This window comes from Streptopelia decaocto (assembly GCF_964273445.1).
Source record: "Streptopelia decaocto genome assembly, chromosome: 10".
Classification (NCBI taxonomy): domain Eukaryota; kingdom Metazoa; phylum Chordata; class Aves; order Columbiformes; family Columbidae; genus Streptopelia; species Streptopelia decaocto.
The window spans coordinates 6610312-6629792 of record NC_138665.1 but is presented as its reverse complement, the minus strand read 5'-3'; the positions used below and the strand labels follow the sequence as shown (position 1 = coordinate 6629792).

Here is a 19481-nt window from a genome sequence, read left to right as displayed (position 1 = left end):
TACGTGTATTTTGCTTGTTGCTTTGCATTTTCTACTTATAGTGATGTAAAAAATTAAAAATACTTTTGTGAGACTATGTAAACAAACATAAAATGTAAAAAAAAAAAAACCCTGTAAATTAATTGAAATAATATTGGCTTGTTAAATTAATAACAAGCTTGAGATGAAAATTGCAAACTATTATATTTTAAATGTTATATGTAAACATTCCTTTTTATGTGTGTTGGTGAATGTGAATTTTAATTTTCAGCATTTTGCTTGATGAAGCAGGACATATAAAGTTAACAGGTGGGTAACACTTATTACAGTATTTTCTGAACAAATTTCTGTATAAGATTTGAGTTATAAGCTTAAGATATGTAGTGATGGCTGGAATATGTGTGAGCCAGTAGTTAGCTCTTTAGGAATTTTTTTATTGGACAGACTTTTAATAATAAATCTGTATCCCTTCCTTATATAATGATTCTTTATATAGCATTAAGTACTTTTGTTGAAGTATTTCAGGTAGTCAGAGACTGTATGTGATGGTTTTGGCCATTTACCAGCTGAAGATCAACATTTTATAGACCAGGCTGGAAGCTGCTGACTGTGAGACTTTTAAAAGGGAGCAGAATTGCTTTTGGTTTAAAGAGATTTCAGTGCACAATAAGACATATGAAACATCGCCTTTTTTTTTTTTTTTTTTTGCATTTCTGGATTATCATTTTTAGATGCATGTAAAATTGCAGAAAAATGTTCTGTGAGGAACAACTGAAATACATATATTGTAGGAAATGATATATAGGAAAGACTGACTATTCAGAACACAAATTACGATGAATTTCTGAATGCTTTAATTACAGTTCAGGTGATACTTTTGGAATATAAATTTAATTATATATTTTAATCGATAAATATTGCTACTAGATTCTAAGGGAAAAAGGTGTTTTTTTAAAAAAAAAATTTCAAAGAATTGATAGAATAATAGCAACGGAAAACATGTTCATAAAATGTCATTTTTAAAATTCTGCGTGATACATTAAAATCCAAGTCAATCCTAAAATTTCCCCTTCCTTCTGGAAGTGGGAAGCATAATTGATGGTGGTGTTGATTAGCGATCCTTTCCCCTTTGAAAAAAGGAAACTGTGAGAGCCTTTTCTTGCGAGTCGGGCTGAGATCAAGGGTTTGTGTCTTCAGTGGCATCGTTCAAACGAGAAGTGTTCTGGGAGTAAAGTGAGCAGATGTGCCAAACTATAGAACTTGAGTCAGGATGCAGAACCATGTTGTCTTATATAACAACATTATTTTTAGTCTGATTTTATTTATTCATCATGCAGTAATGCTAGACCATGCAGACTGGGTTCTCTTTGAAATTCACTTTTACTTGTATCCAGTTTTTTGCATGAATAAAGCAGGCAATAAACAGAGAAAACAAGAACGTTTGGTTATCATAAGGCTCTAAATATGTAAAATATGTAAAATTTCAAATATTGAGTTGTTGTTATTTTGAGTAGTCTTATTAATTCCTAACCATTGATTTAATGCAACTTACAGAATGGTTTTGGTGATATATAGTAAACTAAACATCTGAGGTATCTCTAGATATCTCCAGCTTCTAATTTCATGAAGATCTAGGATAGCACAGTATTCCTGAAAGAAAACAAAAGCTGTCAACGCTTTGATTTTTTTAAATACCATATGCAATATTGGTGTGTGTGTTGTGGTTTGTTTGTTATTCCTAAAGTTCTTTACTGGCTATATTCTTGTAATGCTGTTGTTGTAGACTTTGGACTCAGCAAAGAATCAGTAGATCAAGAGAAGAAGGCGTATTCTTTCTGTGGTACTGTAGAGTACATGGCACCCGAAGTGGTAAACAGGCGCGGGCACAACCAGAGTGCGGACTGGTGGTCCTTTGGGGTTCTCATGGTACTGTCACCTCGCTTAACAACACAAATACACTGTGTTTGCCTAATGGGACTGTCAAATAATGTGTTTAGAATAAGCTTGGCCAGATATGAATGGTTGGGTAAGAGAGAAATCAATAACTGAATTGCTACTGAAATAGCAAGTAATGGGATTAAATTTTATTTTTCACCTGCTTAGCACTGTAAGTATTACACATCAGGAACCACAAAGATGATACGTGTAGTCCATTAGTAGTTTAGAACAGTTGCAGTCAGTTCGTATATTGATTTCACATGGTACTTTATAGTTAAAACTGAATACTTCGTTTGATGGAATAGTAATTGCATTTTTGTAAGAGTAAGCCCCTTAATGAGTGAAATAAGCCATTCACCGCTAGCACTTAGGCTTTTTCATGATGTATCAGAGCATCAGGCTGCATATTGACATTAAAATTAAAATACTGTTTGAGTATTAGGGATACTGCTATTTTCATAGTACAGCAACATCTAAAAGTAGGTTATGGAGAGGATTTTTATTAGTTTAATTGAAGTAGCTTATGGATGTAAAATATTCCTATATCATTGTTACATTGCACTTGCTGCTGTTGTTATCACGTAAACTGCCAATGAAAGCAAAATTTGACATTTGTGAAGTTTTTTGATAACTTATACAAGCTCAAGCCAGTATGTCTAATGTAGTGCGAGTGCAGAGTACAACACTTAACACTGTATTTGAGCAATTGTGGCAAGAAGTGTTGATTTAAATTAACATTTGTTCTTTTCAGTTTGAAATGCTTACTGGTACACTACCATTTCAAGGTAAAGATCGAAATGAAACTATGAATATGATACTGAAGTAAGTATATCTTCTTACTTTTTGGAAAGTCAGTAAATGTACTTTTTAAAGATGTTTTAGCAACTTGTTATAACTCCTTGTACTTGAAGAGCATTAAGCAAAGAGAAACAAAACAGCTGAGTCCCATCATCCCAATAATGTTCAGATCCCAGAACAAGGAACTGCTGTTGAGTGTCTGCAGGAATGAAAGTCTTAGGGATGAAATTGTGTATTTATTGTAGATGTGTAATTAAGATAAAATCAGTACAGTGAATTAGACCAGCATGATTTACCACTCATGTTGTTATTACACTCTCTTGCTGCTGTTCCAGCACAGCTTATTTTGTAAGCAATAGTTAATCTGATGTTATTTGTGTACGTATATGTGGAGAGTGCCCTTACATGCTCGCATTTTCCATATTCAATTGCCTGAGTTGCAACAGAAGCTGTCTAACAAGACAAACTGGGTAAACTGGTGATTAGTAAGTGAAGTTGTTGGGCAAACATGTTCTCATCTTTCTTTGTGCTTAGCTAGCAAATAATTTCCTTTAGACCATGTGAAAGAGCCTTGTGCCTTTTGTGGGGTGATGGTCAGGGAAAGGGGGTGAGAGAGAAACTCTGTTCTTACCAATGTATGATGGTTTGAACTTATAGTGATATTACCTGTTAAAGGATTAGATCACTGGCCTCACCTGGAGCTCTTAGGGATGCTGCACTTCTGTAGAAGAATTTCTTGCCTAAGTGTAATTGTTTTCCTAAAATCAGCTTAGGAAAGTCAGTAAGCTTTTACATGATGGCTTAATGAGCTCTACTGTTTGAGGCTTTTGCTTCTAGAGAAATATTATTATTTAATAGCAATCACTTCAGGGGCAAGTAATTTGGGATTTGGTGAGTCTCTTCTGGTGTTGATTCTGGTAGAGGTATTTTGGTGATAACCTACTGGTGACATGAAGATATCTGAAAAGATGTATTCCTGAGAGTATTGGTTTACTTTATTTTAGCATAAAGCTTGTTTTGGGGGCTTGAGGGTTTTGGTCTGGTGTGGTTCTAGTTAGTGGGCGTTTTGTGGTTTTTGTTTGTTTGTTGTGGTTTTTTATGTTTTGGGGGGGGTGGCTTTGTTTGTTTGGGTTTTTTATGTTTTTGTTTGTTTTGTTTTTTCTTTTAACCACTCATAATGTGAAACTTGAAAGCTAATGAGTTAAATGTGCACACTCTACAAGACTTGGAAGTAGATGCTTGATGCCTCAGGTTGTGTGATGAAGTCTATGTAGACAATTTTTAGAAAGATACATTTCTTCCTTTTACTTGTTTTCTGTTTTCCTTTAGAGCAAAACTTGGAATGCCTCAGTTCCTCAGCCCTGAAGCACAAAGTCTTTTGAGGATGTTGTTTAAAAGGAACCCATCAAATAGATTAGGTGGGTTCATTTTTATTGCAATCTTCTTCAAAGACTTTACCCCAAAGTATGTTAAGTATGGTATTTTCTTTGTTCAGGAGCTGGTTCAGATGGAGTTGAAGAAATCAAGAGACATCCTTTTTTTTCTACTGTTGACTGGAATGTAAGTAACAAATTATCTGAATGATAAAGCTGTTTTTAGTTTTTGTTGTAGCATTATAAGTATTTGCATCTGAATAGGACACAGTAAACGCTGCAGTACTGTTACATTCTGTTACAGACTGTTACATTCTGCCTTCTACTGTAATCTTACTTGGCACCTAGAGCTGTAGTATTTATGGTATAGAGAGTATTAATTATAAATTGAGCATTTACTTTTTAAATAATTAAGAGTTGCAGCATTCTAAAACTTAAATTGCCTGTCAGAGCCTTTGTAGTGGGAGAAGGATGCTGGTGTTCCCTGTGTGCCAGAATCCTGCTCTTCAGTCAGTGCCCGTCTGGTGCGTCCGTGCAGGGTGCAGCAACTCGCTTTTGCTGTAATTCTCTTTGATTTCTCTCTGGTTAACCACGGCACATTCCTATTTTATCAGTCATATTCCCTTCACAGTCAAAGTATTGACTCTGGTGCTCCAAGATGATCAGAAGTCCCTATGAATTCATGATTGCTTGCTTCAATTTTTAACAAGCAACATGGTACTTTTCCTCTGCGGTTCTCTAAGCTTTTGAGATCTTTTTTCCCCTGTAACATTCATAAAACCGAGATGCTCTATATTGAATAAATCCACTCTGAAAACACTTCTTTGCTATAATGCCTACAAAGGGATAGACACAATAAAAAAGATGTTGCTGTGCTGATGGGACTACCTGCAATGCCAGCCAAGACCGGGCTCAACTGCTTCTTTAAAGCCTCTTGGCATGATCCTTCTCTTTATTTACTGCTGAGAAGGTGGTTTTCTAGCTGTGTTCATGCAGCATCTGCCACAGAGTCCTGATTAGCAAGTAGAGTTTTCAGTAACAGCAGGTCTTCACTCTTTTATGTGAGTACACTTCATAAGACAAGGCTGTGTTGTTATTGCTTGATTATCTACTTTTTATTTTTTGTAAGGGACTGATGTTGAAATAAATACCAGCAAGGAATTTTGAAAGATCTGCAGTTCTAACTCTTTAGTTTTTCTTTTTTTTTTTCTTTTTTTTTTTTTTTTTTTAAATTCATATATTTGGCAGTGCTTTGTAGTTATTTCACTATGGTGGTATTGATGACCACTTGTGTATTTTATCTCATTATTTCTTTGGGATAATTCGGGTCCCTCTTCCCTGGTTGTTGGTCTTGGTTTTGGTTTGGTTTGGTTTTGGGTTTTTGGGGGTTTTGTTTGTTTGTTTTTTAATTAAAACACATTGCGTGCAGGAAGATTAAATGAAACAAACCACCAAAAAGAAGTCTGAAAGGCTGAGAGAAATGCCAAGAAAATGTTCTCAGAACTTGCTGAACTTTACATGGGGCTGCAACAGTATTTGACATGAAATCTTCTTTTTCTTTTCTTAACTGTAAAAGGGACTTGTTGCTGACTTGAGATCACTTGGGCAATGAATTTTCTAAAGCATGTTGCGGAAAGGATTAAAAAAGGAGGAACCATCGTTCTGCTTTCCCTTCCCGCCCCTAACTTAGTTCTGTAGATTAGGAAAAACCTGGAGTAGAGCTTTGAGAATTGGCAGTTCCTTGCCTAGAGGGATGTGCCTGGCACTTGAGAGCACTCTTGTCTGAGACCCAGATTAGAAATGTAAAGACTTTATTCCATGTCTTCTCTTTGGGGTGGGTTTTTCAGGATTCTGACAGAACAGCAGTGAGCCAGGTCTGATGATAGAAGGTGACATTGCACTATGGCTGCTCTATGTTCTTCTGAATAAGCCAAAGATGAACTAGTGATAATTATAACAGCAGCCTGCTGTTGTAGTTTTAAAAGTACTGATATGGTAGATTCAGAAGAATAAGGAAAAAGACCTCTGTGTGTTTTAACTCTTTTGGTAACATTTCAAGTCAAAGGTAGATGAAAGTAAATCAATCTTTCCATATATATTTGTGGTTTTCTACTTGCTGTACATTATTCATTCTTTCAGAAAACTATTTTAATGCAACAGTAACACTTGAGTTCCTTACCCTTCAGCTTGGCAAAATTATAGCACCCAAATTTAATTAACTCTTAATTGTCTGACTTTATCCTTCTACTTTAGAAACTGTTCAGAAGAGAAATTCAACCCCCATTTAAACCTGCTTCTGGAAAGCCAGAAGATACCTTTTGTTTTGATCCAGAATTCACAGCAAAAACACCAAAAGGTACTTGTGCATGGTTATAAATGGGCAAGGTTCGTGGGACAAGAGGGGTCAAATTCACGTTACAGTAACAAGCTTACTAAGAGAAAAAGCCAGTCACAGAATTAAAAGGAAAGGATGCAACAGGGTTCCAGTACCTCAGAGTAGTATGTTCCCCTGGGTGGGTTCCTATTCTTTGAAATACTCTACTAAACTTTGATTCATGAACAAAACACCCCAGAATATTAATAACTGAATTATGGCTTTTAGTCATGGTTTATAGTCAGACATGCAGTGTTTGGGGAAGAAGTATTTAATACTAAAAGTAAACGACACTTGATTGCAGCAGTGATTATTTTTAGGATCAGTATTCTACTGACAATGACATGCTTTAAGTAACCTCCTTGAACCTGTTCATTACTATCAGTACTAAAATTAAATCTTAAAAGTAGCATTACAGTTGTTTTTTCACTGAGCTGTTCCCCTCACTTATCCATGCTGGGTTTGACTTTACTCTGGAGAAAATGGTGTTTCAATGGCAGAAGAGGGTGGAGAAAATGTGCAGTGGGCTGGGGCCTGTACTGGGTTTGTTCCCAAGACATCTCAAAAGGTTTTAAGCAGCTTATGAAAACTGGGCTTTAAAATATCCCTTAGATTATTGCCCTATGCAAACACTTATTGCTTAGTATTCGTCAAGTTACACTTCAGGTTTTCTTTTGTGAATTTTTTTCTTTATTGCTGCATCCAATTTTTAAAGCCACTTGTCATGTTTATTTGGAGAATGTCTGTGGTTCTACACAGAATTATCAAGCTGTGCTTACTGGGAAATCTCACACAGCTAATTCAGAGGTGCACATGATATAATATGAGGAAAGATTGGTTCTAATTATTCAGTAGTATTAGTTACTGAATATTTTTGTGTTGCCTCACTTCTGCCTTGCCAGCAGCACGTACACCACTGAAACACAAACTCTGCGGGCACTCTTCTTGGTGATGCAGTCTTTGAACATGAGGCTACGATCTTTATTTCTTTCTCATAAGTAGCATTGTGCTTCAATAACCTTCTTCCTAAAAATGTGTGCAAACATTAGTTCTGCAATGTTTTGCACTTTTAGATAAACCTCGGGAGTATATTTGTGTGTGTTGTTGAAATAAGGCAGATAACCGATTAGAAGTCTTATTTGATATCTAGTGTTGCCCGTGTTTGCTTCCCTTCCCTCAAAATATTTTTTCCAACATATCTCTCCCGAATTCTAAGAAATAGCCTTGCTAGGATTTCACCACGCTAATTGAATGTCTGTGCCATCAGATTCTCCAGGGGTCCCACCTAGTGCAAACGCACATCAGCTCTTCAAAGGATTTAGTTTTGTTGCAACTACTGCTGTAGAAGACAATAAAATATCACCACTCACCAACATACTGCCTATAGTACAGGTAACGATTACTTTTGGGGGAAACTTTTTCGGCATGTCAGAGGTTGACCAACATTTAGAGTTTACGGTCTGTTCTTTTTTGGCTGGGGAGACTATTATAAAATGTGCATAACTAAAATGCCTTGCATGGGATATTTTTGAAATTTAGAAGGTGAGTTGCTGTTTTTCTGGAGGCAGAATTCAAACGGGACAGTATGGGCAGGCAGAAGAAACTTTTGCTGTTGGAAACAGTGTTATAGTGAAGAGCATCTTGTTACTGTAGATGACAGCTTGTATGTGTTTGTTTTTAAAGCAACTTCATGGAAGCAGCGCACAGTTTACTGATGTCTACGAACTGAAGGAAGATATTGGTGTTGGTTCCTACTCTGTTTGCAAGCGGTGTATACACGTAGCTACAAATATGGAGTTTGCTGTAAAGGTACTTTGAATAAATTTTACTGTGGCAGTTTGGAAATTGTGTAGTAGGTTTGTAAATTTAAATGCATCAATTTTCTAGTAATGAAAAACAGTGTGTTCTTCACTTCTTTAAATTGAGTATTGCCTTCTTTAGCTCTTTTTTTTTTTTTTTGGTGGGTAAAGTTATGACCTTGAAGAACTGGCTTTGCAATTACAATCTTGAGGCCTGGAAATATTGTGTGAGGAACACACCCAACAGAAAATAAGATCTGTGAGGCCAGAGCTGGGCTGCAGGGAAGGAGCGATGCTTCAGACAGTCCATTGCCTTTCCTTGGCTATTGGAGCAGAAAAGACTGCATTCATGATACAGTTTTAACTGGTTGCAAAAATAGAGAAAGAAATGAATAAACAGTAAGGGGTGAAGGTGGAAGATTAATTGATCATGATTAATTCACGTAGTAATGAACTCTAGCATTTTTTATTCTGTTGAAGTTAAAATATAAATACAAAAAAAATTTCTTTATCAAATAGATTTTGTTTAGCCAAGTTGTTTTTCCTTGCTATCTTTTGCAGATAATTGATAAAAGTAAGAGAGATCCCTCAGAAGAAATTGAGATTCTCATGCGTTATGGACAACATCCAAATATTATTACTTTGAAGGATGTATGTACTACTTTTTCTCTGCTACCTCTTACTACGCAGTAGTCAGTAGATAGATGTAGATGTGTGGGGGGTTGATTGGGCTTTATTAAATTTCTTTTACATTTGCAAATTTTTTGGGAGAGCAGTACACATAGTAAAGTGGTATTTCCAAATATGACATTGCCCTGATATTACTTTTTTTTTTAAATGCTGTTTAGTAAACTTGAAGTGAGAAACGATGTAAAGGTTGGAAATGTCCTATTCCTCTTATTTCAAATGAGTAGCTAATGTATTGGTAATCTGAATCTGAAAAAGCAGTTAGTGTTGTCCTGTATATGCAAAGTGTCAGCAGCTAAAAATTGCCCATGGAGGGGAAGAGTGATAGGGAGCAGTAGTGCTACTCTCTTCTTACTACAGAAGTTCTTAGACTGAAAACGCCAAGTCATAAATTAACCGACAGTTACCTCAGCATCTCACAGAATGACACATAAGCTTTCTTATACTTCATGCTTTAAAGGTCTTGAGTTGCAGAATTACATTTTTTTAGTCTCTGCTGTTTGTGCTTTATGTTCCTATGTGAACAATTTAGTCTGTAATTTTTACATATATCAGGATGTATAATTATAGATGATATTTTGCTAATATATATGAGTGTATTTACATTGTATACACTTGTTAAATTTCTCATCAGGTGTATGATGATGGTAGATTCATATACCTGGTCACGGAGCTGATGAAGGGAGGAGAACTACTCGATCGGATTCTCCGACAGAAGTTCTTCTCGGAGCGGGAGGCGAGTGCTGTGCTGTACACAATAGCGAAGACTGTGGACTACCTGCACTGCCAAGGAGTGAGTAATTCCTCTGTGACGTAGCTTCATTCACACTTCTTAAAAATAACAAATGTCTCCTGTTACGTGCTTTGGTTGACTTGTTTTTGTGGCAGAAGGGAAGATGATCTGTGAGCGTTTTATGACAAAGGTGAATAATGTAAATAACTCATCCTGTTATTCTGGCAAACCTTTTCAACTGTGCTTTTACAGTTTATGAAACAGCAGATATTTGTTCTTGTGCTTGTTGACATGTGGTTATGTCAGTTCCAGTTGCATTATGAGCCAGTAGGTGTTTTTATTACATGAACTAGAATTTTTTGTTATTTGAAACTTATATAATATGTAGAACTGTTAAAAATTATTCTCTATTTTAATAAACTTGTTATGAATCATAAATTACCTAGAAAAAGGTACACACAACTTCTAAATTATAGATTTTAAAATTTCTTTGTTTAAAGGTAGTGCATCGAGACCTTAAACCTAGTAATATTTTATATACGGATGATTCAAATAATGCGGATTCTATCAGGATTTGTGATTTTGGATTTGCAAAACAACTTCGAGGAGAAAATGGACTTCTTCTAACTCCGTGCTACACTGCAAACTTTGTGGCACCAGAGGTATCTTAAACTGTCATGAGCTTCCTCTGTACTGTTTTTGATGCGTCCAATACTTTTTAGCAGTGCTTAAAAAAATTCTTCTAGTTTTCCTTAAATATAATTATGGATACTTTCTAAACACTGATGCATCTGTTTATAACAAACCTGCTTTAAAAATAGCAGAAACCACCCTCAAAAAATAAGATGTAAGCCTGAGAATGTTGAGAAAAGATGTTCTGGGAGCAAGTAGTCTCGTGGATAGTTACTGTAACCTGTATATTAAAAAATAAATAATCAAGCCTTTGAAATTGTCCTGGGGTTGACTTACCCTTCCTTAGGCTGTGTGTAGTGGTATTGGTTTGGGGTGGTTTTTTAATATATGAAAAGTCTTTAGCACTCTTTGTTTCATAGGTTCTCATGAGACAGGGATATGATGCTGCCTGTGACATATGGAGCTTGGGTGTTCTTCTCTACACAATGCTGGCGGGGTGAGAAACATTTCTTAGCTTTTTTTGTTTACTTGAAACTCCAGCATGCTGCATGAATCCGTGCTTTCCTTAAAAAGGTAAGATATTACCTCATTGGTTTGAATGCAGAATGACAAAGATACTGAAGTGGAACAGGAAGCTGTAAGTAAATGCTCACCCAAACTAGGCTTAGCTTAGAGGTAGGTTCAAGGCTTCTCTCGTCTATAATGCTTGACTGGGAGCTGTAGAACACACTGGCCTGTAACCTCTTAACTTTCCTAAACCTCTACGCTTTCATTAAGCGCTACAGAGTGCTCAGTGATAAAATATTTTCTGAATTCTGCTCTAACAGAAAAATATCAGATTATTTTCCCTAGGAAATGCCAGGATATACTAATACTCTTGACATTGTTAAAAGGTGTGTTTAAGTGATTCAGATCAGTTTTCAGATTTGCCATATTATTTCTTTCTAGTTCTCGCAGTAGGATTTGTAGAAAGTAAACCCAGTTTACAGGGAACCCTGTAAACGGTTATGAGCCTCCAAAGCTAATGATCTTGTGGTTTAAGCCTCCCAAACTCACTTAAGTAAAAAACTATCATGAAAATTTTCTTGTAGCTTTTCCCCAAATAATAGATGTGTGCACATTGTGCTCGTTCTCTGATTGAATGTACATACCCTAAACATGATATTACTCCAGCTTTATTGGGCCATTCTGTTGGGTTCCAGGTTTGGATTATTTTACAGACTCTGGTAATCCAGTGTAATTTGTGTTTATGAATCGCTTCTCTTTAACTTGGAAGTCTGCGCTGATTAGAATGCATTATTAAGATATTAACATCTTTTTAGTCTGCATTTCCCATTTATTCTACTTGATTAACCACAGTTATGGGGGAAAATAAAATAATATAGTTTAGAAGATGAAATGCTAAGCTAAGAAGTATTTAATAGCATATAGTGTGTTTCTGTCAGCAGTGGGATATCAGAGTGATTCATGAGACTTTACCAATATCTTGCAACTTCTTACCTATAACGAGGCATTTCATTTTATTTTTCCTTCCGACAGCTATACTCCATTTGCCAATGGTCCTAACGATACTCCAGAGGAGATCCTGGTACGGATAGGCAGCGGAAAATTCTCTTTGAGTGGAGGCAACTGGGACACTGTTTCAGATGCAGCAAAGGTGTAAATGTGTTTTGTTTTGCTCTTTTATTTTTCTAGTATTCAAATGAACATCTACTGGACTTCATAAAATAGACCATTTTAACACGGTGGTTTGTTATTATTACCTGTAAACTTTATTGCAATAAAGGCATCTTAGTCACCAGTGTTACCTTTCATAAAGTTTGGCATTAATATTACATCTTTTCCTGAACTGCACTAATTGTTCATTTCAGTAGGAATAATTCAGAATACTTGTTGGCTGATGCTGTCTTAGCACAAGTCATTCACTTCTGTATATTTAAGAATGCTTAGCATTTTGTTCTTAAAGGGAACATTCTGTCAGCTTATTCATATTTTGTTTTATTTCAAGCTATTCCTGTCTCTGTTATGTGCCTGTCCCACCCAGCTTTTCTTTTCACCAACTTTGTAATTAGTAGCTTATTGCTAATACTTCTGCACAGGCAAAAACAAGTGCCCATTTCTCTTGGCTTTGCTCTTTATGTAGTTCCTTGAAGGGGAAATCTTTGATAGGATATCACTATATACAAATTCAATTGTGATATGTAGTCAGCAGACCCCAAATGTATAGTATGAATGAGGAAAGAAGTTTGCAGATAGTTTCCTTCCATAAAATCAGTCTGCTAAATTTTAATAGGATTTCTAGTCTTTTAAAGCTTATATTAATAATAAACAAACTGAAACATTAAACACACAAGCAACAGTAAGTTTCTTTACAATAAAGGCTTGCTCTGTTAAACTGATTAAATAGTGCAACACATTGTTTTCAGACTTCTGTGGTGTCAAGGCACAGAGTGATCCAATTTATCTGCTGATTAATGTGTGTTTGCATTGTGTTAATCCCTACTGGCTGCATAGGCTCCTTTTCTCTTTGCTGCCATAATTAATGCTTCAAAGTCTGCATAAGATTATTTTAACTGAATCATATGTGTATTTTTCATTTTTATCTAGGACTTGTTATCACATATGCTTCATGTAGATCCCCATCAGCGGTACACAGCAGAGCAAGTGTTGAAGCATTCGTGGATAGCCTGCAGGGACCAGCTGCCGCATTATCAACTCAACAGGCAAGATGCACCACATCTAGTAAAGGTAAAACCACCTGAAGACTGTTACTTGAGCTGGTGGATGTGCAGTGAATCAGGTCACTTTTTAGAGTCACAGGTAGCTTTCTTTTGTTTTCCCTCGTACATACATATTGATGTTACGTAAGCAGACAAATTATTGGTAAACTCTTATTTTTTTTTTTTCTTTTAACCTATGTGTAAAGGAAGAGATTTTTCTTGATGTTTTGTTTTCAAAGATTAAGGTAGCTTTGGCCATACAGCAACCTGATAAGACAGTTTTCTGAGACTAAGCCTTCCACAGGTTCAAGAAATCTTTTGGGATTTGTTTCTGACTGGCTCATATTATGCTTTCCTAACACAAATTAATAAGCTGCGTTACAGTTTTTCTACCAGTATTTTATGTTCGTTCTGTAATTCTGACCTACAAAAACATTCTACTGTATGCAGACAGCTTTTAAATTGACTTCATTAGTTTTGTTGGATTCAAAACCAAGGACCTGTGATAGCTGGTCTTTAATTACATTGTGTTTGTAAGTCAGGACCTGAATATCCATGTAAGCGTCTACAGTTGGTAAATTGATGCTAGTGTTGCTTGGAAGATACTAATTCTGACTCACATTTAAAGGTTACTCCTACACCTAAGGTATGTAAAAGAAATACATAGGAAAGAAAAAGAAATGTCAGATACCCATGCTTAGAAACCTGAAGAATTAAGCAATAAATGTTTGGGTTTTTTCAGAACAGGCTTTAGAGAATGTGCATGACCTGCCACAAGTCATGGGTTTGTTTTCATAGAGTTAATTAAGAATTTACTATTCAATTGCTTTATTTTCTGATAAAAATGACCTTTACAGCCTTTTCTGTATTTCGTTGTTCTCTAGGGAGCCATGGCTGCTACATATTCTGCACTGAATCACAAGACATTTCAGCCGGTGTTGGAGCCTGTTGCAGCCTCAAGTTTAGCTCAGCGACGGAGCATGAAAAAACTAACATCAACAGACTTATAGATCCACTGGGACACCTTAGCAAACAGAAGCAAGGGGAAAATCCAATAAGTGGCTCTATTTTGCCTGACCTGTGATCAAAAGGCATCTATGGTTTCCTGCTACACTACTTGAATTCTGTAAAAGTCCTTTTTTAAAAAAGAAAAAAAAAAATCCACAGGTTCATACTGTGTTGTTTTACAGGCCGTATCTGTTAAATTAATTTAAACATCAGGTACACCATAATGAATTTCTTTACACTGTCCTTTAAGAGATCTGTTGCAAATATTATTTCACGTTCTGTATAGTTTTGCTGGGTTCATTTAAAAAATGGTTTAGGGGACCGTTGCCAATGACCAAGTTGTATATAAAGTGTCAGTGTAAGTTTTCTCCACACCTTTAGATCCTGTTGTGAAGGACAAATTCCTAATTTTGTAAGTGGGCACTTAATTCACTCAGTTCATATAATTTGTTGATTACTAATATGAAAAGCTGACTAATGTGCCAGTGTGAACTGCATTAGTGTTAATTTGGAAGGGCTGTGTTTGCATGGTGCCAGTAACTGATAAGTTTATGTGAAAATACAAACAAAAGGGATGTGTAAAATTTTGCGCTTTACCAAGAAACTTAATTTGATCGCTTGTGACCCGAAAGAAATGCTGGTTAACAAATGGCCTTTACAGGGAAATGAGCATTTCCAGTTTTTACCACAAATGGTATTGTGCCCTGCACTGAGCTGGAGAAAGTGTGTGTATAAACTGCCAAAATTAGAGATCTAAATAACATTGGTACCACTTTAAGACTTGAACATCAGGCAATCCAAAATTATTTTCATCATCTATCCATTTGTACAATGACTATGTTGCTGTTTTCTCAGCAGTCATTTCCACTGAATATACCAAATATTGTTTGTTTGGCATATAAGAAAAACTGACACTTTATTATAACAAACTTGGTACATGGATTTTATTTTATATTTATTTGATTTTTATAGAACTTTGCTTCTATCTGAATCTCTTGCCGCATGTACAAATATTACAGAACATAAATGCAAAATTTTATTTGCCTAAGTGTAGGGGTAGCTTGGGAAAATAAATAAGCCTTGCAGTGTGCCCAGATAAGGGAATTCTGACCAAGAAATTTCACAGTTCTGGACAGGTTACTGACAATGTCCTGTCCTGTCTCCAGCGTTCACTCACCCTCCCTCTCGTGGTGTTGGGACTTCAGCTATTTCTGAATGCTGTGACAAAGAGGAAATTAATTTCAGGGCCAGAATTATCTTGAAGTTTTCTGACTCAAAACCAGTGCTAACTGCTAGTAGACTGGGAACTAATGCATTCAGCAATGATGAGCTTAAAAGTATTTTCAAGGTCTTAGACGTACCATGCAATTGTGCTATCATAGTAGGATGACAAGCATTTTAAATACTAAGTATATTAGTGACTAACTGTTAGACAGTGAGCAGTTAGAGAATCCAAATGACCAAAATTCAGATGTATTTGAGACTGATTTGCTGTTGTGGAATTTCCTGTTTCAGACAAGACACCTTTGATGGCAGAACTTGGCACTTTGAGACAGGGAAAATGCTTCCAGGAGAATTCTGTCCCAGCTGCCAAGAGTGGTGGTAGTAACTCAGACCTTAAAAGGTGAAGGGTGCCAGCTGGTTTTTGCTTATACTGGTGAAGAACTTGGTGGCATTAGAAGCACTATTAGATAAACCGCTTTCTTTTGGTGTGGTGGGGAAAGATGGAAATCATCTGGCCAAATAGTTAGGTAGAATATATGTAGATTTGAGACTTAATGAATATAGCAAACGTAAGTGTGCTATTTGTATTGCGCAGAACATACGCCATACTAAATTTCTCAAGTGTTTGGTAGATATTGGAAGCTGTAGGGGCCATTTGTGCCTAGTTTCGAGGTGTCTCTTTGAAATGCTTGAAAGCTTATCAAAGAACACAACTGCTTCCTGTAAAGCTTCTTGTTCAGTACAAAATCTGCCCCTTATGCAGCTGGTTCATCCTTCTTTTTATTACTGAAGACCTTTGCCAGCAAGAATGCCTGTAAACCTCTTGTCTACAATCTCTCAGTATAATTTTTTTTTTTTTGTAAATTTACAAATGACTGCCAGAAGAATTTGAATTCAGTCTAAGAAAAAACTCAAAAGTGGTTGAAATAAAGCCCCCTTAGCCAAGGTCAAGGTATAATGTGGGTTGAAAGGCGGTAGAGAAAACTGTGTTGGGAATAGAGGGAAATGCAAGGCATGAACGCAACGAAAATGTCAAACTTGAATTGTCTTCAGCTTTCCCATAAGGTAGCAGCTGGTCTTTAATGGTTTTATTCATGAATCTTTTAACAGTGTTTAGATTGGTATTTTCTTTTAGCTTGCTTAGAAGTACCACATTATAAGCACCTTAAAAGCACTTTGCACAAAAGCAGCTGAAGGTACTTAAGTTCTTGGTGTGCAAAACAAAGGCAGTAAGAGAAGTACACAAACAAGATGGGTGTTCTAATTCTTAGCGAAGAATTTTAAACAAAGTTATCCTGGCTGTTTTTCTATCATTACTAGCCCTTAGCACAAGTGGTACTCGTGGGGTAAAAGCAAGGTTTCAGTGACTGCAACATTACAAAGTTGTCTTACCGCAAGGAAAACATATGGACAAACACCTTGATTATATCTGACAGGCCAGTGTACCCTGGTATGCCAATTTTAATCCTTAATTGGGGGGAAAATATGAATATTTCAGCATATCAGTCTTTGAAACTTTTTGGATATGCAGGGATACAAAAGAGTTCACTTGCAGTTCAGTCTTACTAGATAGCATTTCATTGTTGTCTTTTGGAATTTCTTGTTTATTTCTCATGCCTTTGTTTCAAACTTAGGTTTTGTTCAGTTAAGCAATTATATAACAGTAGCACAGTCTGCTCATGAGTAACCAGTTAAATATTTGAAGTGGAAGAACAGTTATTTTCAACATGCTTTTGGCTGGAGTGAAAGGTTAGTGTCAATTGTTTCATATCATCTCTGCACAGTTCAAGATTACAAACTAGTTAGGATCTTACTATCTCACTGATTTACTTAAATTTAAAAAAAAAATTTTAAAAATGAAATATTTATCAAGGAATTTCCAGAGATCTAATTAATATCTTAAATAATACAATATTTTGGATAAGGCTCCTGTTCCTGCCAGCAAAATATCTTTTACTGGGATATTTGGTAATGGCATTTACAACTAGGTGCTAGCAAGTAGATGTACATCGGCTACAGCTGGAGCCAGCTCATGGTTGTTTTTCACCCTGTGGATATTGCAGTTTCCATTTTCAGCTATCCTTTTGATTAAAAAACAAGGACTTCTATTGTATTCCTATTGTATATCCAAAAACTATGCCATGGCATTGGTATCAGCCAGTGGTGCATACGAAGGGTGCCTGCACACCAGAGCATCACCGTGGTGCATCCAGTTAAGCTGCTGGTTTGTGGCTTGTGTGGCCTCACATGCTGTTTTAACATGTTGCGTGGTTCTTCCCATTATGCCGAAAACTAGCAAATTCTCTTTGACCACGCGAAGGGCCTAATGTGCAGGTAGCCTAAGCATACTGTCTGGCTTAGGCCTATGTTGTAGTACGGTTTAAATGTTCTCCTTGCATCCAAAACCTCACCCAAGTTAGTCACATCAAGCTTGAATTCTTCCATGTTTTAATTCATTGTCCAAAGCTAATCTTTGTCTATCCAATAGTTAAAATTACCTCTAGCAAACTTCAACAATTGGCAGTTACTTGCAGTATGCTTACAAACTGGTCATTTCCAGGGACAGATTGCTGCGTCCAGTACTCAGCTCTCTGCCCTCAAATGCTACAGTTGAGATAGCTTGTAAGAATTGAGTTAAATGAATTACACAATATTACAGTAATTATTCTGATTTGTATCAATGAAATTAGGCTAAAGCATCAATGCAAACATGGGGTTTTGTGTATTTCTGTAGCACTCAAATTTTCAGTCCTGTCCAGTTTGCAAATATTTGTGGGAGGAAAGGAAGGAGCAGGTTTTTCTTCAAGTTTTCAGAAGGCTTCTGAAGCTGCAATAATAGAGTCCTTATGTAATCCTATGGGAGCTCTATATGATTAAAAGAAAAAAATCTCCTCAAACCTTTATTCAAAAACTTTCTTGATATGTGTTGGTAACACGCCTACGGTGTCGTTTATACCATAGCATCTTTCTGCATTAACATGCCTTTAGTTCAGTACATTCTGAATACTCTTTGTCCCTACTTCAGTGTATTTTTTTTAAACATTTACTCCCTCAGATTATGTTGTGGATAAGCCTACATTTTCCTTGAGGAACAGAAGAATTAATACAATTTTTTTTAAAACACCACCCTTAATGTGTAGCTAAAGCTGACTTGAGTATTATAGTAACTTATGTAATCAAAAGTCTCCCCTAAAAATAATCAGTGACTGATTTTCTTGAGATTTTTTTCTATGTAACAAAAGCAAACTTTTTTGAAAGCTTTAAAAGATATTTAATTGATTATATCTCTTAATAAGCTGTTGCCCAAATCTTAATTATTACCAATAGTGAGTTTGAATAACATCGAATCCTGTTTTGGTGGTTTTTAATGTGAGAACTGAAAAGATGCTCGAGGTGGATCTCCTTTGCAGGACAAAGTGTTCCTATTTTGTGAGTTTTCCATTAGGCTTATGAGCAGCATTTGCTAATTGTGTTGTCATGATATCCCAAGCACTTTGGCATCTTGCACTGTTACTCTGATTAGAGCTAAAACTCTTCTGGCACGTGACTGGCTATAAATCTCAAAATATGAACGGGCATTAATTGAAAACAAGTGTGCAATGAATTACATGCTCTCTGAGGTACTTCAAAGATGGAACTATACAAAAGGTCCCCGTTATCAGATATTGTAACTGTCATTTCTTTCTCTAAGCATATTGTGGATTTTGTATCATATTGTATTTATTTCATTTAATTTTAAAAAGAAAATGTTTTCTTTAAAGCTCTGTATATATTGACATTAAAGTTTGCATTGTACTACGTTCTCTTCTCCTTGTAAGGCTGAATCTAGTAGTGCATTGTATGGTATGTTGTTTTTTCTTTGCACTGTGCTGCTAAAAGATACTATTGCCTTGAATTGCGACATGCCAAAGACAACCTCAAAATTGTATTTATTTTTGTTAAACTTTGTGAATAATGATAAAGGTACAGTTTTAAATAGCTGGCAGTTCCTTGAGTACTAGAATAAAAAGGTTGCAAATTCATAATATTTTATAATTGACCAAAAAAATCCATCATTTATGATTTGGAAGTTCATCAACTCCTTTTTTTAAAATAGATATAAAAACCAATGAGCAAACATTCCTAAATTAAATGTACTGTCAATTGCATTATTTGGTAAACCTTGCCAAAAAATCTCACAGTCAAGCGCTGTTTACAAATTTATACTCACAGTCA

General features: G+C 35.9%; 1 protein-coding gene across 1 annotated transcript in view; it reads left to right on the top strand.

Moving 5' to 3' along the window:
• Positions 1-19244, top strand: part of RPS6KA6 (ribosomal protein S6 kinase A6) — a 39235-nt gene extending 19991 nt beyond the window's left edge. Inside the window, exons 8-22 of the mRNA XM_082061568.1 lie at positions 251-288; positions 1763-1905; positions 2669-2739; positions 4045-4133; positions 4211-4275; positions 6342-6444; positions 7730-7854; positions 8146-8271; positions 8823-8912; positions 9583-9741; positions 10182-10343; positions 10734-10810; positions 11854-11971; positions 12922-13062; positions 13919-19244. Coding sequence (XP_081917694.1) covers positions 251-288; positions 1763-1905; positions 2669-2739; positions 4045-4133; positions 4211-4275; positions 6342-6444; positions 7730-7854; positions 8146-8271; positions 8823-8912; positions 9583-9741; positions 10182-10343; positions 10734-10810; positions 11854-11971; positions 12922-13062; positions 13919-14044 — 1633 coding nt within the window. The 3' untranslated portion in view covers positions 14045-19244. The remainder of the gene's footprint in view (positions 1-250; positions 289-1762; positions 1906-2668; positions 2740-4044; positions 4134-4210; positions 4276-6341; positions 6445-7729; positions 7855-8145; positions 8272-8822; positions 8913-9582; positions 9742-10181; positions 10344-10733; positions 10811-11853; positions 11972-12921; positions 13063-13918) is intronic.
• The last annotated feature ends 237 nt before the right edge of the window (positions 19245-19481 follow it).